We start from the raw sequence: 26735 nt of genomic DNA on the forward strand, positions 1-26735 counted from the left end.
TTAACTGCTCATGATTCTGCCGTCTAATCGTGACATGTACGTATGTTTTTATCTTGAGGAAACATTTCAGCATTAACATTGAATTAATACTATTTTATGAATGTAGTTTATGAAAAAAATGTAACCATTAGAAAATGTTCTGTTTAAATTCTTATTAGGTTAAACCTTCCTAAAATGTTCCTAGAATGTTAGAAATTTGTTCCCAAAGAAATAACCAAACAGGAACCATACACATTTCCCATACACTTTCACAGTTCACACTTAGTTATAACGATGACGATCTAAAGGAAAAGGAATAGCAGAGTCCACACTGCAACTATAACGATAAAGAGAAACGATATCGTTGCAATCACTTTCCGAACTATGTTTTTTTTTTTTTTTTCAGCTGATGAGCGATAAAAAACATTGCCAGCCAATCCGAATTCGTCCTGCTTTAAAAAGCTCGAGCATTTAAAGCAACTGTCAGGATTATGTTTAGTTTTGTTGTCTTTTTGTTCCCATGTGTTTGTTTCTGGTAGTTCAGTTTTAGTCCCATTTTTGTCCCTAGTTTGGTTACTGATTATGTTCACCTGTTAATCATTATGTCTGTCTCCCTGTGTATTTAAGCCCTTAGTTTCTTAAGTTCATTGTCTGGTATCTTCTTTATTTCATGTGGTCGAGTGTTAGTTTTCTCCTGCTGTGTGTAGGCTATCTTTGTAGATTAATAAAGAAGTGTTTGTTTAGATTCACCTTCGTCATGCGATTACTACAACCACCACATGACAGCGACATGGTGTGGATGCTAATATAGTCATTGTAATAGTTATCTTTATAGTTAGTTCTTGGTGTGAACGGGCATTTAGTGGTAAGTGGAACGTTCTGTGTTTGCTGGGAGGTTCTAGATTTCACTGTTCGAACTGTTCAAAGCGCTTCTGAAAAAAAAGAATAATATGCTAAACAATATATTTAAGTTGGCTTCTTTTGATTTAAACATCAAAAGCTTAAGCATTGCATCACAGAAACCTTTACACCACTGCAAGATCAGTCTGGAGAAATGCCATGCAGCTTTTGTCTGGCGCAGACACAAATGCAGTTACAGTACGTCTCAGTGTCTGTGGTAATCACATTTTATGTCTGCAGCTCTGCACAAATCGGATCAGTCTATCACGCAGACACATGCACCAACCCAGACGTCACATTATGTGCTGTTAAAAATGCCACTTTCATGCCAAACACACAATACTGCCTGCTTTTTATTTCACATTGCAACCTGCTCTTGGCTAAACCTGAGAATCCAATTACCATCAGCCCTTATGGCCTTTTTTGCATTATTTGCTTTACTTTATTGTCATAACCTCTGCAAAGTTTTATGACCATAAACATGTCCTACTTCAATCTGAGTGAAGGCCTGGAGCATCAACAAAAAAAATTGATCAATTATTCATTCAGCAGCCTGGTGAACGTATGGTACATCCCTCAAGTTACAGAGAGATACTAGTTACAGGGCGATTCTTTATTGGGGCCCAAGTTTTATGTGTGTCAGCATTCCCACTTTCAGGGATTTCAGCACGACAAATGTGCTGCAACAGCTCAAGGAGATTATTATACATGCCAGCAAGTAACCCTAAGAGCTTTTCTGGCTTCTTTTGGCTACTTCTGTTGTGTTTCCATGCCCTGCAGCTCATCTTAAATAGGCTATAACATGTCATTTAGAGATGGCTGCAATGCTGAGTGAGCATTGACTGTTAGTTTTCCTGCCTATTGAGTGCTGAGATAGATTTAGTGTCATTTTAGGTTAATAATTGACTTACAGTTGAGAAAGCCATGATGGTGGTGTTGTCTTCCTGGCCTCAAACAGCTGGTGCTGCTGGGAGAGCCAGATGGCTCCGAGCAGAGCTGTCAGAACAGGACACAGGACACTGTCAGATTAAATGAGTTTCTGTCCTCCATAGTTACCTTTTTAGGCAAAGGAACATAGAAGTAATCAGTTACTGAGTAGGAACTGATCTGTATTCAGATGCAGTCTCTGAAAAAAATAATCATGGCTGTTGTGGCCTAAGATTTTATGTGTAATAAATTCTATGTTGAATCAAATAAAACCCCCAATATATATATATATATATATATATATTGTTTTAATGAGCTACAGCAGGTCATAAGAAGAACTTTTTAAAGAGTTTACTGCTGTCTGAAACTTTGGCGTACCTGTCACGATAAATACTGTATGAATTATCAAGGAAGCACTATTTTCAATGCTCTATTCCTGCAGTTCTGATGTTTTTTTCGCCATAATAAATTTATATAAAATAAAATAATAAAGAATCTTTGTCGTTTTGAAAGCATAATAATCAATAATTCACACTGATATGGCTAACAATTGCTTAAGGTCCATCACTTCAGTGCTTGCTTTATATAGATTTTTGCTTCAGAATTGCACTAGCAGGGCAGTGGATGTCCAGGTTCATTCTGCATATCTTTCGATCCAGCTCTACACTCCGCAGGGCTTTGTATTGGATTCAAATGGGACCGGAAAGCTATTTAAAGCTCAGTGTGTGGCACAGTTCTCCTTACATGGGAATGAGCCCCACTTCTCCTAATGGAAAGGTGTGAAACCTACCATCTATGTTCAATGGACGTATTTTTATATGAAAAACATATTTAGCGAATGGATTATTTATTGCATCAAAAAAGTAATTATTCCATAAAGGCTTAAAGGCATCTTTCCTGTGATATCCTGCGGTGTTAATCAATAAATCCACATTCACATTTCAGGCAGTTTGTTTTGAGCCTTTGATATTTGAAACCTTGAACATTTAGTTTGTTTCTTAAAGGGGTAGTTCACTCATAAAGGAAAATGTTTTATTTTGTGTTTTAGAGCTCCCAGAGAACTGGACGGACACCAAGGAAACACTCCTGGAAGGGATGGTGTTCAATGTGAAGTATCTCGGCATGACTCTGGTCGGCCAACCTAAAGGAGAAGACATGGCAGCGGCTGCCATCAGGAGGATTGTAACCACGGTCAGTCATCAGAGGAAAAAGCGGGTCAAGGGACTTGAGGATAGTGAGGAATGATCATGAGTCAAGTCGGCACAAAATCTTACTCAAATCGTTTTTATGCCAATGGCAATTTGTAGTGGTATAAAATGTATATGTTGTCACATAATAATAATAATGTATGATAAGTATTATTATTATTATATATTAATAATAATGAGCTACTTGAAGACGCAAGAAGAACTTTGTAAAGAATTGATTGATGCTTCTCATTAGTATCAAACTGATTAACAGATCAAAACAGAAACCAAAAGCTTTTGTGATCAATAGTTTAGGGCAGGGGTGTCCAAACTCAGTCCTGGAGGGCCACTGTCCTGCAGAGTTTAGCTCTAGCCTGCCTCAACACACCTACCTGGAAGTTTCTAGAATGCCTAGAAAGACCTTGATTATCTGGTTCAGGTGTGTTTAATTGGGGCTGGAGCTAAACTCAGTAGCCGCGTTTCCATTACCCTTGTAAGAAAAAATTATGTGGACGTGTGGAGTCAAACAGAATGAATCTCATCCTCTCAGGTCAAACATTTATCCTCTATTTCGTTTGTCTTCCCCCTCTACATGTAAATTAAGCACATCGTCTTTCCCTTCAACATGTAAATGAAGCTCTGTTTTAAATGTAAATGAAATCAGAACAGCAAAAGATTTAGGCGATAAAATCTATCTGAAGTGATCACATCTTTGATCTTCTGTTAAAACAGAACGGTCAAATGTTTAAGGTGACAAGCTATTTGAAGTCCCTGTAATCAAGATGGTTGTTGGTTGCCCTCTGTGATACTATTTACATATTACTGAGATTGGATGTAATTGTCTCTATATGATAATTAAGCTCTTTTAAGTGAAGGAACATTTTGATATATAGCCTATATATATATTGGAGTGGAAGTTGTTGGGAACAGACCATAATTTCTTATACCCTTCAAATTGCGCGAATTGAAATTGCGAATTGAAAATACGCTTAATGGAAACACGTAATTTTCGCAAAAACTCACATTTATCGCAAAAACGTTTTTACGCTCACATGAGGTGGTTTTTCAGGCAATTCGAAAAAGAAATATTTCGCAAAACTGCAATGGAAACAGTTTTTGCGCATTTACAGTCACCTGACGTAGACGACGCGGTGTGTTTGGACAGAATACGAGACAGAGTTCTTTATTAAATTCATATAAGACAAAATAATTACAGGAATAATGGATTCTAAACCTCTAATAAATGCCACAAGCATTCTCGAAGCAGATATGAGGGAGAAACACTCAGAAACACCTCATATGTGCCGCTCTCAAGTATAATAAGGGTCGTTCCTTACCATTAATGCTTGGAAAACACACATGCATCTCCTTCGATTAATAATAATGGCTAGTGCAGTGGCTGGGATATAGTACACAAACCTACCAACGTCGGTTGCCATGGTTTTTGGAATGACTTTACTTATCGCGAGAGGAAAAAATGGGCGCATAACATCGGTCAATGGAAACGCTGTCATTTCGCAATAGTTTTTTGTCGACATTTAGAAAAAAACGCAAAAATTTTGCGCAAATCTGTAATGGAAACGCGCCTGGCCCTCCAGGAGCAGGATTTGACATCCCTGGTTTAGGGCCTCACAAAGACCTTTATACAAGTTACTTTTTGGTGATAAATTTTTGTACTGAACAAAAGAGTCAGCCTTTCAGTACAGTCTGTTTCCTATTAAAATACACAATATAGTTCCTTGTTCTTTAGAAAGCAAATGAAAAAGAGATTTTTCTTCCTTTGACAGCACAATCAAATCATAACGAGACAACTTTCTCTACAAACTAATTGTCAAGACTGAATCTTTGAGAGGAGTTTCATTTGTGTTTTAAATCAGTATTTACTGTCTCCTGGGAAGGGAGAAATACCCTCCAGATATGCTTTGCCTGATTTCCCTTTGTCCTTGACGAGTCTCTCTCTCTCTCTCTCTCTCTCTCTCTCTCTCTCTCTCTCTCTCTCTCTCTCTCTCTCTCTCTCTCTCTCTCTCTCTCTCTCTCTCTCTCTCTCTATGTGTGGGCCTCTTTCCTTACTGCCAGCACACTGCATTGATGTACCAGTGTGTTCATATGCGGGGGTCACAGCAACACCACTTAAACAAGGCAGAAGATGAATTTTATATATTAAGCGTCATCTCTTTTCAGCTCTTGTACCCATGGAGTTGGATTTAATAGTCCACACAGATTTCGCTGACCTTTTCTGGTTATTGTTCATGGTCAGTGAGTTATGAGTGACATTTCAATGTTGACTATGACAAAGATGTTTGCCAGGGTTCACACAAATTGTTTATCCTTGTCAACCACATGCAGGCTCGGGCCAGTGCAAAGAAGTTTCGGAAAGTGACCCTCACTGTCTCTCCCAAGGGAATCATCATGTCAGACACAGAGACCAATGACCTCATTGAGGACGTTTCCATTTACAGGTATAAAACCACACCAAAAACAAGGAAAAAACGATTTACAATAACACTCTAAAAAACGCTTCGTTGGCTGAACAACCATTACTTATAAAAGTAATTAGATTAAACACAAAAAACGTAGTATTCATAACTTTTCAACCTCTACTTAACATATATAGTGTGTGTAACACAAAAATATAAGTTACCAGGTGAACTTAAATGTATGCATAAATAAAATGAAAAAACACAAGTCAAATCAACTACTATAACAATTGCGTCAAAATTAAGTAAATCTAGCATAACATTTTAAGTAACTATACGAGCCACGTGATATGCAATTTCCCGTGATGCCTTTCCAGCCAAAAAATTGGAGCCATTTTGTGAAGCACATGAGGATGGTGAAAAGGTAAGCTTAACTTTCTATAAACTTAGTAAAATATTAGATTTTGACGTTTTAACATTAATAGGCTAAACACTTGTTTATTGTTTATTGTGTTAGTGGGTGAAGATTTTCTGAAACGCAACGTGATGAAGACACTGAAAAGAGGTAAGCTTAACTTTTTTCACTTAAGGTAGGCTACACTAGATTATTGCATTTTTGGTCAAGAAATTAACTTTTAAACTGAATTTCAGAATTGCTATGAATTTTCAACAAGAAACGTGTTACTTACGAATACTTATGAAAACGTTTGTAGACATATTAGTTGATGTAGCCTATGAAATGAGTGACTGTGTGCGAGTATTCAAAAACATAGGCTATAGGCTATATTTTATTTGAATTATTAAGCGAGTGAGCTTCCATCGAATGTAGGGATAAGTGTTTATAGTAGTCAGAGTATTTATTGTTTATTTCGTGGGATATGACCATGCATCGCATTGGCACGTATGCATTAAGATTGCATTAAGATGACTATTCAGACGGCGTTATTGGGAGGCTTGCTCTCCCGCACGGAGAAATTCGTACTTTACATTAACGAGTTGTCACGTAGCTTATACTTCAGTATTTTTTAAGTAAATGTAGTTGTCATTTATTATATGCATATAAATTGTTCTTTGCATGTTTACATATTCCCATATTCTCTATGGATCGCGGGAAATGGGGGCGGCCTGTGGCCTTGCGCGGGTTACTTTTGGTAACGTTAACGTACTGTATAAATATTAAATTCGAAAACACATTGGCTACAGCTCCATATGTGTGCACTATTTATCATTAAAAAATGGCGATCTTGATTCAAGCACAATATTATTCCTAAATGACAACGACGACTGTCTATTAAACCTTCGAAATTATTATCAAAATAAGTAAATGCAAATAAAGATTGTAGATCTATTACATTGCTATTCCAGTAGTTACTGTTAAAATGTTTTCAATGAGATTCGATCCAAACCTCTGGACAAAAAGTCTTCATTAATTAACTTATAGTTATTTATTATATATATATATATATATATATATATATATATATATATATATATATATATATATATATATATATATATATATATATATAGTAATCAATATTATTGAATAGACTAATTTTTTATATTTATAGGCATTTAATAATGGACTAATTTGTAACATTTAATTATTATTTTTTTATTTTTAGATAGATTTTTGATCAACAGACAAAATAATAATTATATAGATATACACACACACACACACACACACACACACACACACACACAACCAGTAAGATTTTTTTAATGTTTATAAAAGAAGTTCCATCTGTTCGCAAGGCTTAATTTATTTGATCCAAAATACAGCAAAAACTGTAATATTGTGAATTTCTTTTACAATTTAAATTAACTGTTTTCTATTTGAATATATTTTAAGATGCAATTTAAAAGTTTAGGGTCAGTTCAATTTTTTTTTTTTTTTTTTAAAAGAAACAAAATGAATACTTTTATTCAGCAAGTATGCATTATACTTACGTTATAGAAATTCTATACATTTCTTTCTAATTTTGTGATTCAATACAATGTATTTTCAATGCAATGTATTTTTCGCGACAATCTGAACAATAGCAGGTGATGTTGCAAGTAAATGCAGATTTGCTGTTTTTTTTGTTTTGTTTTTAAGGATACTCATGGGAACGAAGAGGAACTGGAACAGCTCACATTGAGGATCATCATGAAAGGTGGCTCAACAGAAAATCTTTTTAAGTGTTGCAAAGGGTGAAAAAGTGACCTGTTGTAAGTGAACTTCCATTTGTCAATTTGCCATATGTTGTTGTATATTTCATGATGTGTGGTTTCAGGCTTTGCAGCCTGTGGCAAAAAAATAAAGTGAAATGCTTTGTGTGTGATTTGCATGTTTTATTTATTTTAAGACATTGAAAGCAGTGCAGTAAGCAGACCAATAGCTGAAGATCTAAAATAAGTTAAAAATGTTAAGTAAAAATGTTAATTCATTTAATTGTCTTATTTTTATTTATAAATGAGCTTAAATGTTAAGTTAACACAACTAAGATTTATTTTGATCTCACATGGCCTGCACTGTGTTGGATTTACTTAAAATGTATATGTGTTGGATTTACTTAAAATGTATATGCACCATTTTTGCATCACACTTTTTAAGTAATCCCAACTTGGAATAATTTTACTTAAAATTAACAAGAAAACCTTTGTTATACGTATTTATATTTTTAAGTAAAGAATGTTGCATGAACTCAAATATTTAAGTACATATAACAAAGGTTTTCTTATTAACTTTAAGTAAAATTATTACAAGTTAGGATTACTTAAAAAGTATGATGCAAAAATGGTGCATATATATTTTAAGTAAATCCAACACATCATTTTTTAGAGTGAAGCTTTCATTTGTTAACATTCGTTAACTACATTAGTTAACATGAAATAACAATGAACAATACTTTTACAGCATTTTTTAATTTTTGTTCATGTTAATCTCAACATTATAATAATTTTAACTATTTTTAATACATGCTATAAGAATATATGCTATTTAATGCATGAACAAATGTTAACAAATTTGAGCTGATTGTAAAGTTTTACCCATTTATTTGCTCAGAAATACAGTAAAAACAGTAATATAGTGAAATATTATTACAATTCAAAATAAATTTTCTATTGCAATATATTTAAAAATGTAATTTATTCCTGTGATGACAAAGCAGAATTTTCAGCATCATTAATCCAGTCTTTAGTCACATGATCCTTCAGAAATCATTCTAATATGTTGATTTGATGCTCAAGAAACATCATTATTAAATGGAATTGGAAATATTATACTTTTTTCAGGATTTTTTGATGAATAGTAAGTTCAAAAGAACAGTATTTATTTGAAATATACATTTTTCTACGAATGTAGCAATGTTTTTGTCACTTTGATCAATTTAATTGCTAAATAAAAATATTGAAAAAATCTTGCTGACCCCAAACTTTTAAACAGTGTACTGATCGAACCTTAAACATGATTTACTGTATGATTTATGGATTATTTATAAAATCTGTATACATTTTTTAACAATTATATTGTTTTTTTTTTGTTTGTTTTTTGTTTTTGCATTGTATTTATGACGTTTTAAATAATATTTTTGCTGATTCAAACCACATGAAGCTGACAAAGCATTTCTTGTTTTTAAAAACCATTGAGTCAATTATTGCAAACTTCACTCCCTCCAAATCAGTTGTTTAAAGATTTTTAGTCAGTCAAGGTCTGTAGAACAACATGAACACTGCAGTGAGATCACTAAAAAGTGAATCATTAACATTTGAGTGTGTCAAACAAATATTGATGCAAGAGGTGATATGCTTGTATGGTATTCATACATTTTAGAGAGTATTAGCCCTCTGTTAGAGGGAGGTGATTTGTTCAGTGGGCATGAGGGGTGCTTTAGAGTGCAGCCCCATGCTGATCCCCCTTATCAGCTACAGCAGAGACACAGTCACGGGAATCACGCATCTCTTTAATCCTCTCCCATAAAAAAAAAAAAAAACTTATCCCACACTGTTTTATTCTTTTCTCTATCCCTCCTTTCTCTCTTTCACATTTTCTCTCATACAGTACATAAACCACGCACTCTCTGTCCCTGTCTCTTCTACCATTTTTATTATCACTTTTTTCTTGTATTCCAGTAACATTAAAATGCTAAGTAAATCGGCCTAAATTTATTTTTTAGATGCAAAATTGCATACATGTTTTTAAAATTTTATATTATTTTCTAAGCATTATTTATTGATGTTTACACTTAAAACAGGACAAACCAACATTAAAATAAGAATAATAACGAAAAATGAAAATTCTGTCATCATTTACTCACCCTTAAGTATGAATTTCTTTCTTCAGCTGAACACAAAAGAAGATATTTTGAAGAATGTCAGTGGCCAAACACAAACATTGACTTCCATAATATGGAAAAAAATACTACGGAAGTCAATGGGGTCCATCAACTCATTCTTCAATATATCTTCTTTTGTATTCAGCTGAAGAAAGAAATTCATACAGGTTTGGAATAACTTGAAGGTGAGTAAATTATGACAGAATTTTCATTTTTCAGTGAACTATCCCTTAAATTCAAGATACTGTACATTCTCTCTAGTCTTTAAAACAAATGAATGTAAAATTAAAATGAAATTAAAGTAAAATACATTTATTTGATAAGCTAAATATTTCTTATTTAGTTTCTGCTTGTTCTAAGAACTATTTATTGAAGCTTACACTACAACATGAGAATGATTCCAGAGGGTTACTTAATTCAAGATACTGAATATCCTTATGTAAAATTAAAAGGGTAATTAAAGCAAAATACATTTATTTGAAAAGCAAAATCGTATATGATTTGAATTAATCTCTTGATGTTTTGTTTTATATTATCTTTGTCTTTTGTTCTAAACAATATTTATTTTAGGTTTACACTTACAAAATATATTTTCCAAATTATACTGAATAGTCTTAACATAAATGTATTTAGTTTTAAGTATATATATATATATATATATATATATATATATATATATATATATATATATATATATTTAATGGTTAATGGTATTGAAAACCAAATTACTAATTAATTTTTTTTAGCAGCAGAGCATCAGGTCTGACACAAAACACTCTGTCCTTGTACCTGGAACTCCTCCATCCGTGGCACTGTCCTGCGCCGCTCCCTTCAGAGATGCTCTGTGGGCTTCTGGCTATTTAGTGTGATGGCATATGGATTCCTGTGTAAGACAAGGAATTCTGTGAGCTCACGTAGAGGACAAACTGCTCTCCACCGCACAGAGTTTCATCTTATTTTCTTATCTCTGTATTATTAGCCTGATCCAGGTAAAGCACACCTCAAAATCGAGAGTAGACCCTGGAGCGATGGGTCTTATACAGCAGAATGTAATCAGTGTAGACTTTGATCATACAGCCTCAGTTTGACTTTCAAAGGAGGCTGGAGAATAAACACAAGTACCAGGGGACCGTAAAATCACAGTTCAGTCGGGATGCTATAATAAATGCTATTTCAACCCAGACCCTGAGGGGGTCTTGGACAACCGTTTGGAGGGTGAAGCAGAGAATCATGGGTATTCTCTGCCTTTTCACTGACAGCAAAATAAACGAGAGCATCTTGAATGAAGTGGTGGGGGTTTCAAAAGAAGGAAACATAGTGCTGATGATATGAACACTTTTCCTCATCTTTATTCCCTCCTTTGATCCACCCCCCTCCCCCTCCACAGCTGAATATACAAATAATGATGAAAAAACACAGCCGTTCTATTTTTAGTGAAAAATAGGAGATGATGTTGTTTGTCTGGGCTCAGTAGGAGCTGTCAGCTTTATTACATCAGACATTGTAAAGATTTGAAGGGCATTCTGGGTCTTTATTTCTTTTTTTTTCTTTTTTTTTTCATTTCCGTCAATGCTCACTGCAATTTAGGATTTTTATGGGCCTTTTTATGCAAATAAATATCACTTTCACTACTGCCACTACTGACAGCTTGTCTCTTGAAAAGAAAACATCTGTGTGCAATACTTTATTTTCCAAAGCCACAAATCTTGCACAGTGATTTGTGTAATGAGATTCACTACGGTCCCGCATTAACTGTTCATGAAAAGATTAAACCCCACTTTGGCTCCCCCCATTCTGGGGGAATGTCATATTCCACTGTAATGTGTTCGGCAAGAGAAGGGAGCCAGTAGGGCATCACTGAGGGAGCAATCTGTGCCACTGCCAATGCAAACACTGCCAAGGCTATAATAGGCTCTTATGCTAGTCAGGGCCACAAGGTCATGTTTGTTACCCTTGAGTTGCTTATGTGAAGGCTCCTATTATTATTATTATATTTACAATGTACATGGCCTGACTGAGGCTCTATATGTATTTGTTGAAATTTAACAAGCGTGTGTCTCTTCCTTGCCTAAAGCAGAAAGCATTCATGTTAAGGCCAAACTCATTTTACTTTATCTCTGCTTTTCACTTGGCCTGGATTCAGTTTCTTTGTGTTGCGTTTTCCCATTTATTTACAGTACAGTAGGATCTGAGAACAGATAGGTCTGAGAACACATTGACAATAAAAATAAATAAAATTGCTCAGTAAACAAAAAGTTAATATTGAGTACCTTTCATTTTAGACATTTACTTTGTTTTTAGCTCCGCCAACCCCAAAAAAACAAAGAAAATAGTTCCACAGCAAATCAAATGTTGCTAAATTGCGCATATTCCAGCGGCACACAGCAGTGGTGTTATAATTCAAAGTGATTTTGATTCAATCGGTTGAGTGAATGATTCAGTGACTCACTAATAAAGACGTCACTTGTCACCACATACTTGCATAACAATGCAGAAGAGTAAATGAAAAATCCCTACCTGTAGAACTCACAGACAAGTGGAGTGATACAAACACTGTTGTTGAACTGTATACACACTATATCATCTATAATGCCGCTCAGCCAAACAAATTCGAGGACTGAAACTTACTGTTGTATAAAACGTGTTTGTTTTGTAATGCATTCAATTTCATGCATTGAGCTACGGTACTTTCAAAGATGTTCTATTTGAGTACCGCAAAAGCAAAGATTGAAAGGTTCATTTCAGCATAGTTGAGGTTGTTTATGATCAAATTTCCTCCTCCTTTAATTCAGTTCAAAAGGAGCAACAAACAAACATTTACCATTTCCTTCCCTCTCAGTGTCACGCTCTTCAATAATGAAGTTGTGCAATGCACCACAGACTGGAATAAATGATAATTCACCACACCCCCCCATGTTCAGAGAGAGAAAGGGGAGGGAGAAAGGGAATAGAGAGTCTTGGGCATTTCTATTTAGGTCGTGCATCAGAAGTAGTGCACTAACAATTGTAGATGAAGTGAGATCAGAGCTCTGTCTTCCCTAATGCATCTCATTATTTCACTCGAGCTCTTTTGGTTTGGTGCTCTAAATTCAGGTCCTTTTCCTAAAATGACAAAAAAGAAGAAAGTAAATGAAAATGTCCTTTAAGGTTCTTTTTTCTGTGGAACATAAAGTACAGAATGTTGAAGCTGAATCCATGCTCTACTGTTTAGGCTACAGGAATACTTCATTGTATGGAAGAGAGCAGTGTAAATATTCTTCAAAATATCTTCTTTTGTGTTCCACAGAAATTTATTCATTTTTTGGGTGCACTATTCCTTTAAATGCAGAAATATGTCTTATTACAGTTCAACCATATACTTTACCATCTCACTTCTGTTTTGGCTCTGAATAGGTTTTTCATGAGTTTTCTTAGGGATCTGAGAGATTACAAACCCATGTTACTTTTTAAAAATACAAATCTGTTTATACTTTAATTGGCCGATGCAATTTTTACTGCAGTTAAAAGTTAGAAATGACTCAATAAATTAAAGAAGAGTGTCATTATCACTGAAACTACAAACAGTTTGTTGCATTGTCTCTGTAAAATAAAGCTGATGATTTTCACACACTTCCATTGACGTTATTGAAAGATTAAACAAAATGAGTCATAACCAAGTCTCTGCCAGTAGATTATTCATTCCTGGAAATGTTATTTAATTATATGAGTCTTTATGAACAAATACAGTCCACAGTGAAAAGCTTTTATTTCTCACCTCTGCAGAATATCTTACTGCACAACAGACAAAACTCAGGATAAGGTATTTGCCTACGTCTCCCAAAGCCAGTTCAATGAAACTCTGGAGTGCCATGCCTTCCTCTGCCAAAAAAAGAAAATAGTAAGTGTGTTCAGATGCACATCATGAACATATTTGGAAGCACAGTAACAGATGGCAAAACATATAGGCCTAATTCCCACGCATACGCACATTGTTTGTTAAAACTTTTCCATTTTGATAGTATTGCAATCCTTCTTCACCATGTTATTTTTCCTTATTAATCATTACCTATTTTTTCGCTACAGTTTTTATGTGATTGTAATTGACAAACAAGTTATTGTGTGAGCCACAGCCTTTTCTCTTGACCCGTATCCATGGAAGGTATCTAGCGCCATCTAGTGGACAGCCTTCAGAAACCCTCTGATTTTGTGCGTTCATGTGTTTTCCACAGGCTCAGGCTGTGACTCTGACAGTTGCGCAAGCTTTTAAAGTAGCTCTAGATATGTGGGAAATCGCACAGGAAGGTGAGGGTTTTTGCCACGTTTGTTTATATAGGCTATACATGGAAAACAAATATCCCTGTCTTCATTTTTCCATTGCAGACAAAAGCAAGAAAGTTCGCACATGCTACTCCTGTTCAGACCCTGAATCTCAGCCTGAATCTGAACCAAACCGTGTTTCAGGTACATTTATTGGTTTAAACACAGTGGTTTGCTTGATGTTTTGTCTTAATTGTGTTAAATACCATTTATTTTCGTTCATTCCTTGTGTCAGAGGAGGAGAAGACTCGGGCTCTGATGGAGCACAAACTGAGGAAGCCCTTCTTCCCTTCCTTCCTTTCACCATCTCCACGCAGCAACACCAGGAGACGGCCAATCAAACATGACTCCTGGGTATGATGTCATTCACCTTTTTTTTTTTTTTTTTTTTTTTTTTTGTCAACCACTACCGTTCAAAAGTTTTGGGGGTCTGTAGGACGTTTTAATGCTTTTGAAAGAAGTCTCTATATTTTTAAATGTAATGAATTTAAATGAATTTTCAGCATCATTACTCCAGTCTTCAGGGTCACATGATTCTTCAGAAATCGTTCTAATATGCTGATTTGAATCATTCTAAAATGCTGAGCCCAAACTTTTAAATGGTAATGTATATTTGGGCAATTGTTTGGGTTCAGCAAATGAAACGAATCTCTATATTCAGAGTGTTAGTGTTTCATTCAGAGCTTAACTAATTTCACATACAATAAATATCCCTTCAGAGGATAGTACTGCTTTTCCAGGAGTTTATTTTGAATCGTTTCCATATTATTTGATTAAATATGGCTGAAATGCCAGGCAATCCTTTCTGATAACATTAAATCTAGTTTGTCTTTTGGCCTGCCTGGTCATCTGAATCCTCACTTTAATTAATTTTCTGAAAGAGTGCCACTATTATGCAGAGTATCCGCTCCAAAATGAAGGTCAGTTGTTTTGACACCATGACAAAAAAAGGTAATTACTATTGCCACTGGCTAATTGCCATTATATTGTCAGTCAGCATGGCCGGTCCTGTTGATAAAGCACATAGTCACCACTAAGTGGCATTCTCTGCTTTAATGCCGTATTTATTGATTAAACGTATGACCACTAGGCGGAGAGCTACCCTTATTGGATCCGTTAAGCTCTCTGTCTGCACACCATGTTCAACCTGCCTTTTGTTGATTACTTTTTTTCAGCTTTGATTGCATTCCATCCACTGTTCATGAGGTTCTGAAACCCAATTAGAATCTTAAAGTCTGCTGGTCTCAGATAATGACTGTCACAGAAGAGACATTAGAGTTACTCTTTAGAGCTTGCTGGTGCTGATGTTGTTCAAGTTACTCTCTGGTTCTGCAGGTATGATATAGATGTGATCTGTGTGTTTGCTCACATGGGCATGTTCTCTCATTCTCAGGATGCGGAAGATGGCCTCGATGATGCGTTTTCAAGGTAAGTTTCTTCCCTTCTTCTCACTTTTAATCACACATAGTAAGCCTCACAGAAAACTGTCTGTGAAATCAGAGATTGTTAATTCAGGTGTTTATTGGAGATTGAATGCTTATTGATAATAACTTACCCTTTAAAATACTCTTATACATATTCACAAAAAGAAAAGAACTGACTTTGGTATATAAAAAAAAACACTACCGTTCAAAAGTTTGGTGTCTGTGAGATTATTTGAATGTTTTTGAAAGACGTTTATTTGACCAGAAATACAGTAAAAACAGTAATATTGTAACATATTGTTACAATTTAAAACTTTTTGTAGTTTAATATACTTTCAAATGTGATGGCAAAGCTGAATTTTCAGCATCATTACTCCAGTCTTCAGTGTCACATGATCCTTCAGAAATAATTACAATATGCTGATTTGATGCTCAAGAAACATTTCTGATTATTTTTAATGTTGAAAAAAGTTGTGCTGCTTAATATTTTTGTGGAATCTGTGATTCTTAGAGAGTTAAAAAGAGCAGTATTTAGTTGAAAAATAAATCTTTTGTACCAATACAAATGTCTTTACGGTCAATTTTGACCAATTTAATGAATCATTGCTGAATACAAGTTTATTGAAAAATCTTACTGACCCCAAACATTTGAACGGTGTATATTGCAGCATTTTTGACTGCAGTGCAGCTTAGCAAATGTCTGAAAAGAGATAATTTCCCCTGAGATACACTCAAATTCAGTAAATATTTCTTTGTTTGTTATCTTTGTTGATTTGCTGCCCACTTGAAATAAAATTGTGAGTTTTGTAGCAGTTGTCCATGTGTTGTAGCTTCAAGGCCATCTGTATGCTGATGTGGAACTATTTGTAAAATATTCTGTCTCATATAATCAGCTAATGTGTTCGCACTCCCTCAAGTGTGACATTATGTCTCATAAAGTGGAGATGGTGTGAGATTCGGCACACAGTAGGAGCACTGAAACACATTAGCCATCGCAGCTCTGGTTCCGATTAACAGACATGGTGAATCATTTTATTCTGAGTGTCTCTCCATACACGGTTATTAATATAAAGTCAAACAGAGCCCTGGAAATGTTATGGAAATAGTTATTCACGTTTAGCAGCAGATTGAATGTAAAGAGTTCATAACGACTTCATTCAAGCATTTCTGTGTACAGTTAAAGCTGGTAGATTTATAAACAGATGTACCAAAACGATGAATTTTTTTCTTATTATCCAGATTAGCAGATAGTCAATGGTACAGCAGGTGGGGTTTGGGGAACACAAAAACAAATAAAGAATCTGTTCTGTGAAGGTGTGGATCTATAGTTGCAGCAGTAGAACTTGAATAAAATAATCAAAATACTCAGGATAACAGGGAACCGCCGGAGAAACAGAAACCACACATTAACGCAACCAGAATAGACAAAACACAACTGAAACTGAGGGCTATGGCTGCGTTCCAGTCCACTTTTAGACACGCACTTGCGAACTTCCCTGCCACCATTTTGAAGTGCGTTCCACTTCGTGAAGTTTATATGGACAGACCCTCGCTCCCTCGATTTTGACCGAGGGAGCGAGTCTACTTCCTATGTACACTTCAGGCACCTATATGTCCCACAATGTGACGATTGTGACGTCACCACAGATCTCGTCTAATCACCACCACAACAAACAACTCTATGATATATTAATTATATATATATTTTTTTTAAACAACCCAAACACACCTATATACATTTGGATGCTGCATTAAACAAATTCTTAAAGGGAAAAACTAATTTAAATAATCATCAACTTCATAGCTGATTCCAAGTGATCAAGGGCTTAGGATGTTTCAATTCAGCCTATTGCAGTTTCTGCCAGTAGTGGGCACTCATGCAATGTAAGCAATGACGTACATCCGAGTGAACAAGATGGAGGAAGTTAGCAAGTGAAGGGCATGACCATTTTGGACTGGCCTTAGCCTATATATGCACACAAGGCTGACTGAGGAACCAAACAAGACACAGGTGAACTTAATTAATCAACAACAATGCACTAAAAACAGAGAAGTTTTTCCTTTGCTTTTTCACATACAGACAACAACGTTGTCAAAATGATTCCTGTTCACAAGAATCCACGCAAACCACTAAAACGGCTGTGTTATACTGTCAGGCCAGTAGTTGGCGATGTCACTTTGTAATGAAACACTACCCGCCTAGCATGTAATGCACATAACCGTGTTCACAAATTCGCGTTTTTGTTGTTTTCACAGAGACAACAACGGTAGCGTTTTCAAAAACTAGCAATTTGAAACCCAATTTCACAAGTTTGAGTTTCCAGGGCCCCAAAACACCGTTGACATGTAAATGAACAGCCAAAACACATAACAAGTTTTCCGTTTTTAGCTGAAAACGGTGTCGTGTAAACTGCCCCAAATACAACAGAGTAAACACAGGGAACTGAAAATGCTTTCAGTATATAAAAAGTAAATAAAAATAAGAATATAAAAGTCCTTGAACAGAAACCGAGAATATGTGACAGTAATAAACATCTAGAACAATTAAATAAGGTAAAAAAAAAATAAAGTGTATACATCTGGATGGAGCAAGCAGAAGACTTAATGAACAGATGTTCACATTAAATATTGTGTATTTAATATACTGTCTAAAAATAATATATATTTACATGATATTTTACATAACACCCAGCAGGTTGCATACTATCATAAGGATATTGATCTATAAAAAATACAAGCATTCTTGTGCATAGGGATGTGCTTTCTAATAAGGTTGTGTAACTTGTTGAATCCATTTATTTTTAACATGATGATACATGTTACAAGTCTTTAAATGATTGCTCACCACATTCTCCGCCACCATAAAGTTATAACTGCTTGTGATGCCAATACATTGCTATGACTTCATTGCTGGCATACAGCAGGACAGAAACAGCACTCATCTTGCCAGTAGAATCCATTATTATAAGTAATGTAATGGGCCAAAAAGGATCATGATTCTTCTAAGTGATTCAGACGAGGCGAATCCAAATCAGCTCTTTCCTTTAACTGAGCGTGTATAAAAAACACTATAAAAAATTTAAATAATAGATCTAGATCCCCACAAAGTTTGAACAGTAGCATGCTTGGGAGGATGTGATGGTTTAATGATAGCTTACTGTCAGCATGTGTCATGCTCTCTCTCGCCTGCCATGCAGCAATATGGAGGTGGAGGAGATGGACGCAGGTAAGTGAGGTGAGAGAAACCGTACCGCGTAATGACATGCCTCGGTTTTCATCAACCATCACTAAACCTCAATGAGAAATTAATATCATTACACTTCAGACTTAGTTTCCTTTATGGTCACTGCTTGACAAGATTTCTGTTTCACTTCAACACAACAACTTACAACAGGGTTCCCAGTGAATTCCCATGACCTTTTGTAATTAATCTTTTTTTTTTATTTTTTTATTCAGACTGATTCGCTAATGAATCAGGTCTGAACGATTCAGTGAAAAGAACTTGTTTCACTCACAATGTCTTACTTGCAGAAGATTATCATCTACGCTACCGTTCAAAAGTTTTTAATAAAACGAAGACTTTTATTCAGCAAGGATGCATTAAATTGATCAAAAGTATAAAAAGTTGCAGTCATTTATAATGTTAGAGAAGATTTATATTTCAAATAAATGCTGTTCTTTTGAACTTTTTATTCATTAAAGAATCCTGAAAAAAAAAAAGTATCAGGGTTTCCACAAAATATGAACTGTTTTCAACATTGATCATATAAAATGTTTCTCGAGCAGCAAATCATCATATTTGACTGATTTCTGAAGGATCATGTGACACTGAAGACTGGAGTAATGATGCTGAAAATTCAGCTTTGATCACAGGAATACTTATATTACATTTTAAAATATATTAAAATAGAAAATATTTCACAATATTGCTGTTTTTACTGTATTTTTATCAAATAAATGCAGCCTTGGTGAGCCTGGTGAGATTCCTTTAAAAAACATTTAAAAAATCTTACTGACCCCAAACTTTTGAACAGTAGTGTATCTGATTAAATGTTTTAGAGCATGCATAACTTAAAAAAAAAAAGAAGCAAATCAAAAGTTAAATTCCCTGACATTTCCAGGTTTACGATGACTGTGGGAACCCTGATAAAAGCATTGTTGCATGTGCACCTTTCACATCTTTCAGTGTAATTTTGAATTTAGTTTGAATTTATAAAATCCATTTTATCTTTGAAATAAACTTTTAAAGAGAAAAAGATTAAAACAAGAAAGAAACATTAAAAAAAATATTAAAGATTACCCTTCCTGTTCCCTCAATCAGACTGGCAACGTCCCGCAGCAGAACCGTGTCTGAGGATGCAGCTGTGAGTCCGGTGGAAGATCATCTCCTGTCCTTCAGCAGTGAGGACTCAGACTGAGCACACACACACACACACACACACACACAAATCACTCTCACCAGCCTATCAGAAAGTGTCACGAACACACAACGTGCAACTTATGCCTCAGCGATGGATTCACTCACACCACTGCCATTTAAAACAGCAAACGATACCACAAAAAAGCATCACAGACGTGCATGATTCAGCTATATAACTCTTGAATGCCAATGTACTTGCATTATAACACTGTAAGTTCAGGGTAAGAACTTGACAATACAACATGTATGAAACCGCATGTTGTTATATTATATCTGTATAATGTAAAGAGTGTAAATCTTTTCAACGCATTGGTGCTATATTGTAGATACTTTGGTTATGTTATTTAAATGTACAATAACATTTACTTGAAAGGGTGACCAAATGTACATTCCACAAAACTGATGTTTGTCCTTCAGCCCAGCATTCTTCAAGACTCCCACGGCATTCATCTGAAAGTCAGATTGCATGGTTCATTTCAGTCCAGTGCTTTGTACTGAACAAAAGCCACTGAAACGCTCTCAGACAAGTGTTACAGGATGTACAGTGCTAGATCCGCATGTGTTAGCGGACTTTAGACGTGCAGTTATACACTCTAGGTGAACGTTTACAAATAACTATGTACTGTAGAGCTGTTCGGGACTAACATTTTGAAGCACTGTTGAATTTCAGATCTGATTGTGGGTCAGGGGACGTTTGCTTAAGCAATCATTACAGAAATTATTTTCTTTCCCAGAAAGCGACATAATGTCGGCCCACATCCGGGCCGTGTGGAATCCACGTGTACCAGATGTGGGCCGGATCTGGGCCAACACTATGTTGCTGTCTGGGGTGGATCATGGAATTTTAAAATATTTTAATAAGGCCTCAAAACACTTCAGATTTCTATGGAAGCTTGTTTCCGTCACAAAATAAAACATTTTAAAAGATAATTGCGACTTTTTATCTCACAATTGCGAGTTTACATCTCGCAATTCTGACTTTATTTCTCAGAATTGTGAGATATAAAGTCAGAATTGCGAGATATAAAGTCAGAATTGCGTGAAATAAAGTCACAATTGCGTGTTATAAAGTCAGAATTGCGAGATATAAACTCGCAATTGCGTGTTATAAAGTCAGAATTGCGTGTTATAAAGTCAGAATTCTGACTTTTTTTCTCGCAATTGCGACTTTATATCACGCAATTCTGACTTTATAACACATAATTGACATCTTTTCTCAGAATTGTGAGATATAAACTCACAATTGTGAGATATAAAGTCCAATTCTAAGGAAAAAAAAGAAGGTTTTTTTAATTTTATTTTTTTACCTCAGAATAGTTTGTATCTCACAATTCTGACTTTATAACACGCAATTGCGACTTTATATCATGCAATTGCGACTTTATTTCTCAGAATTGCGACTTTATATCTCACAATTGCGACTTTATATCTCGCAATTGCGACTTTATTTCTCAGAATTGCGACTTTATTTCTCACAATTCTGACTTCATATCTCGCAATTGCGACTTTATTTCTCAGAATTGCGACTTTATTTCTCACAATTCTGAGAAAAAAAAGTCACAATTCTGACTTGATATATCGCAATTGTGAGAAAAAAAGTCAGAATTGTGAGATAAAAAGTCGCAATTATTATTATTTATTTATTATTCAGCGGCGGAAACAAGCTTCCATAGATTTCTTTCTTTTTTAGGATCCAAAATATTGCAGTCTAAAAGCCTCTCACAATGGGCTTCCAACCATAAGTGTTAGATTTATTATTATTACCATTATTTATGTTCACAGATGCTTGTCATCAGTGAAACTTATTTTTAACTTTAATTGTTTTAAATACATGCAACTTCTTAATTTAAGAACCAGACTGTTTATTCTTTTTTTTATTAATCTTTTTTTATTTTTATTTTTTATAATCCAGTCAGACAAAGTCATGTCACACAAATTATGTCAAAATCATCTCTGATTTGGTTAAACTTTGGGCAGACAATCATCACACATTCATTTTGCAAAAAGAAATGTCATATTCTGTCAAATAGAAACTGGATAGAAAGACAGAAATGTATATCTTATTTCTATAGGCTCTGACGTAAAGAATATTACACATTGGCTCTCAGAAATGAAAAAATATTTTCCCCATGAGTTCCATCAGTCTCTAGTGTTACATGTAATATACTGCCATTCTGCCCTTTTTAAGTGATATTAAAATGCACACAGAAATCTCTTCTTCATCATTTAACGCTCCGTCTTTGAGCCTCAGTAGCTCTGTCAGCTTTTTTCTCCTTTGTGCATTTTTGAACATGCAGTACTTCTTCTCGACATTACAGAATTTTTGTTTTTTACATTTTCTATCCTCCTAAAAGTGGGATAAGTTTCATTTAATTTGATAGAATATATGCTGTGATAGCAGTATATACTGTAACTAAAGTTCTTAGTTCAGTTAGTGGTGTTCTAGTTATTTTGGTTAATCATATTGAAACTGTCAGTGGTTTAATAATTAATGTTTGATCTGATTTGACTGCTTATTCATTTCAAATAATCACTAATTTGAGACACTTTCAATGTCTTTAACGATTGCAACAACCATAGTGAAACAACAAAAATGTATATAACCATATCTGAAATAGTTTCTAAAATATTGTGTAGATTGTCTCTATAATGTGTTATTGTCTTTATAATGTGTTTTATTTGATTAATATTTTGTAAAGTAAGAAAGTTGGTGCTTTAAGAAAATCTATGCAATCTATGTTTGGCTTTGTACACATACTAATTTTTGTTATTTAATCATCATGAAACCATAATGGAGCTCAAGAGGTAATTTGCATATATACATAAACAATTGGTTGATATTTAATAATGTATAATAAAATATTTGTTCAAAAACACAAAAGTGTCATATCTTGTGATTTTAGTAAATGGAAAAATTGCCATTAGACAAAATAATATGTTTATATACTGTAGTTCAACACAATGGTGTTTCTATTTAGAAAATATTGTTCAATTGATTAACTCCCTAATGTTTTATTAATGACTCTTAATGTGCTTGGTGGTTGAATGCACCAATAAATGAGATCTCATTAGCATGTTTTTGTTGAAACAAACAATATATGGGTTTCTGCGTAGTACTTCTCTCAAATTCCAAAAATGCTAATATGTCAATAAGAAAGCAAGAAAAAAAAACAAGCTTCCATCAAGTCATTCATTATCTTTATTAAAACTGAAAAGGAGAAAAAGAAGATAACAACATCCTCTAATTAAGAGAATAAACATGAGATTAAGGGCATAAAAAAACATAAAATATGCATGCATTATATTCTTAATAGCAAACAATAATTCAGTTAGGATATTGGTTTTTTGAGCATGTTTTGTATACAACACAGAGAGATTAGCAATTATGTACATTGTTCAGTCTGGCAGGTTTTTAAGATTAGTATGTAGTGGGCAAAAAACTGGGCAAATATGCATATTTAGAATACAAAAAAACTGGTTAGGAGGATGAAGAGATGACAAGCAGAGAGATTTGGCGTCAGTCTGTTCCCTCTAATAAGCAGCGTAGTCACAATTCCACCAGTTTTACAGACTAATGAAAAGAAGAGCACAAGCTTAATCTAATGACCTGCTTCTGTACACATCCTATCAGACTCAAAAGAGATGCATGCACAAACCAAACACAAGCAAATAAAGAGTAGAAACCCTGTCATACTGCAACAGCACCATATCAAAAATACACTTTCCTTCCTTTTCTATACAAGAGGGAAAAATCCCTGATTCAATCTGATATATTGCAGGAAAGTCTGGGGTATTCTCCATCCATCATACAATATAGGCATCCAGTCATATACGCAATATGATATTTACAGTCCCAGTGGATTGCTTTAATATACGTGCGTATGGGTGGGCCGATACTGAGGTGTAGCTGATGTGCTGCTCCATGAGGATTCTTGACTGTGTTATGATGGAAGGGCCGATAAACTGTCATCCTGATACGGGGGATGGTGCAACTGACATCTACGAAACTCCCATCACACCTCAATGATGTTGATAGATGGCACAGACTGGTGGAACTGCAACAGACAGGAGGACAAAAAAAAACAAGAAGAGTGATTCTCCTCCGAGGGGCCCGTTCATCAACGCCTACAATCGTTTGGGACAGGATGGCTTCCTGGATGGATAGAATGCCGCTGGATGTATTTGCAGCTTGAGATTATCGTATATATGGCTGTGAGCACTAAGATGTAATGCACACAGAGACGAATGAACATCATTTTGCTCTGTAGTAGTGCAATATGTCGAAATGAAGGCCATTAGGGTCTTGGCGCAGGGGGTGACTTCATCACATGGTCTGATATTGATTTTATCACGTGTCTAAAAGGGCTGATTTTTTTATGTGTTATAAGGACTAATGGTGGCACATAGTGGAACGGGTGAAATGTGAAGCATCAGTTCTTGTTTTATCACTTTGAATTTCCAACACAGAGAAAGTGCCAAGTGAAAAGCAGGAACATGAAGGCTCAAAGGCACATGGTGGTTTTCCTGAGATGGTTTATTATAGAAGTAGGCCAGTAGCACTTATTATTATGCCAAAAAATGTCTCTGATTCTAAAATTAAGTTGCATGCATAACATCTGCTCAAACTGAACCCTTCCAAGCTCCAAAAGGTAACAAAATATGCTTTATTTCATTCTTCTGTAATTGTCACTCTAATATCAGGAGAGTTTTATGTTATCGCGACAGGTAGAGATCCATCCGTGTTAGATATCTGTGTCGCTAAAGACCCGGATATGTAATAATGATTGGGGAAACATTCATGCATTTAAGGGTTAACTTAAACCATTCTGATATCGATTCTTAAAAATCCCACAATTGGTCAGGCTGCACGAAAATGTATACATAATCTGGGCTCTGTAGTTAACTTTTAGGACCCTATCATACAGCCAGCAGCGCCGGGCGCGACGCAAGTGTTTATTGCTAGTTTCAGCCCGACGCAGTTATCATTTTCACGCCCTGCGCCGCGTTGTTTAAATAGCAAATGCATTTTGCCCATTTGTGCGCCCATGGGCGTGCTGGTCTGAAAACGAGGTGTGTTCAGGTGCATTTTTGGCACATTGCTATTTTGAGGCAACTGAAATAGACTGCGTCATTGACCAACTGAAACCTGGTCTAAAGTCAATGGCGCAATATTTTTTTGTTATTTACAGAGCACGTTACTAATATGCGCCTATAGGCAGGTCCACAACACGTGTACACTTTGTCCCGCAGATGGTCTGCTCACGCGCTTCAGTTTCCACTCTGTAGAAGCGTCAAGTTTTTCCGCTTGCAAATTCCACCACGTAAATAGTAAATCCGCCATGGCGCGAGCGCAACTGGCATTTAAAGGGAATGGGAGATGAGACTCTGATTGGTTTACTGCACGTTACGCCCAAAACACACCCGACCATTTTTCCCGTCGTATTTGGACACGCCCTAAGTGCACTTGCACCGTGCGCTTTAGACCATACGCTTAGATTGTTAAAAAAGGGCCCTTAAAATTATTGTTTTTTATTATATCCCAAATTAGAAGGTTTTCTGTATCAATGTTTCCTGCACTGCTTTTCACACTGTTGAATATTCAGTACTACGGTAAAAGAAATCATATTTTACCTTGAGTTGTGAGTTTGTATTTAATCACAGTCTGTTTTGAATTCAATAAAAATACTTTGTTCTGCAAAATGACTATAAAAGGCCTTCAAGTTGGATTGTCCTTGAAGGCTGCATGCAAACACTAAACTCAACAAGTGTAGTCCGATTAATGAACTAATGACTAGTCAAAAACATAGTGCAAAGTGTAGTCTGATTCTTATGAGCTGGTTCTTTTAACTACGTACTAGTTCAAAATGATTTTACAATATGACTGAGATATCCCTAAATGAATCAGAATGAAATAATTTCAAGAGAATCTGAAAATCTGTATCGAAACCCAGCCTGACTATTCTTTTTTTATTCATAAACAAAAATAATGATTCTGGGACACTGACACACTTTCTCTAGCAACCCACTCAGCATTACTGATCAAAGCCAAACAGTGAATTCTAGCGTTGCCTATGCAAATATAAAGTAAAGCTCCATAGGCTTAGTTGATCTCACAAAACTTATACAGAGCTACCCTGAAGCCTTTCACATGAGTCAGGGAATGCAGGCCATAGTGTTCGATCTAATCCTTCATTGCTGGCAGGTTTCATCCGACAAATAACAAAAAGGTTTGATCAATCAGAGGTTTTATCAATTGGCAGTTCCTGGGCAGACAATCTTTGTGAAAAGTGAGATGGATAGCAATCTAATGCTTTCCTGCTTTCTGTCTTAGTCTTTCCGCAGGTGTTAAAGTGATCAGGTTGTTTTTCCTTGTCCTCTTGGCTTGAATGCTTATGCTACTCTTTTCATTAAGAGCTAATGAAATGTATCGGGAAATGTAATTTCAACTCAATCTGTTTTGAAAACAGGGGGAATTGTGGGGGAAAGCACAAATGCATAGCTGTTTTGCATTGCAATTAACAGTTTAAAACTGGAGATATCTGAAAATCTGTTACAGCACATTCGTTTAAAGGCTAATATTACATTTATTCAAGGGCGATTTCCTTCACAATGAAGAGAAATATTTTTATGTCATGACAACTCTCGGAGTGTTTGACATGGTAATAGATATGACAATGTTGTATGTTTGGTCTTGGCGTAATAGATCTGCTACGCTGCTGCTGTTGGTTATTGCTGCTGAAGAGCGAGTACGGGACTTGCTACTGCCAATACATACAGTACACGACACGCTGCTGTGAGCAAGACATGCTGCTGCTGTACAAGCATACATGAATTACCCATAGCAGATCTATACAGGCGGAGCT

General features: G+C 35.4%; 2 protein-coding genes and 1 long non-coding RNA gene across 6 annotated transcripts in view; 1 reads left to right on the plus strand and 2 right to left on the minus strand.

Annotated features, from left to right (window-relative positions):
* The window catches only part of LOC307168180 (low density lipoprotein receptor adapter protein 1), a 36074-nt gene extending 13339 nt beyond the window's left edge, over positions 1-22735 (plus strand). Inside the window, exons 2-10 of one of the 3 annotated variants that reach the window (XM_079887853.1) lie at positions 2855-2997; positions 5340-5452; positions 13495-13609; positions 13941-14013; positions 14092-14172; positions 14264-14382; positions 15422-15456; positions 18650-18678; positions 19774-22735. In XM_079887853.1, the coding sequence (XP_079743979.1) occupies positions 2855-2997; positions 5340-5452; positions 13495-13609; positions 13941-14013; positions 14092-14172; positions 14264-14382; positions 15422-15456; positions 18650-18678; positions 19774-19820 (755 nt within the window). In that variant the 3' untranslated portion in view covers positions 19821-22735. Of the gene's footprint in view, positions 1-2854; positions 2998-5339; positions 5453-13494; positions 13610-13940; positions 14014-14091; positions 14173-14263; positions 14383-15421; positions 15457-18649; positions 18688-19773 lie in introns of all 3 variants that reach the window. The other 2 variants (XM_079887854.1, XM_079887852.1) reach the window with 2 other exon arrangements.
* On the minus strand, positions 2890-13547 carry LOC307168182. Its single transcript, XR_013822904.1, has 3 exons — positions 13487-13547; positions 10522-10615; positions 2890-2947 (listed from the first exon to the last, which is right to left on the minus strand). It is a non-coding gene; the product is annotated as an uncharacterized lncRNA (long non-coding RNA).
* Positions 22736-23054: 319 nt separating the features above from the next.
* The window catches only part of fndc4a (fibronectin type III domain containing 4a), a 31764-nt gene continuing 28083 nt past the window's right edge, over positions 23055-26735 (minus strand). For both annotated transcript variants that reach the window (XM_079887856.1, XM_079887855.1), the window contains exon 6: positions 23055-23927. In XM_079887856.1, the coding sequence (XP_079743982.1) occupies positions 23886-23927 (42 nt within the window). In that variant the 3' untranslated portion in view covers positions 23055-23885. The remainder of the gene's footprint in view (positions 23928-26735) is intronic.

This window comes from Squalius cephalus (assembly GCF_949319135.1).
Source record: "Squalius cephalus genome assembly, chromosome: 12".
NCBI classification, from domain to species: Eukaryota; Metazoa; Chordata; class Actinopteri; order Cypriniformes; family Leuciscidae; genus Squalius; species Squalius cephalus.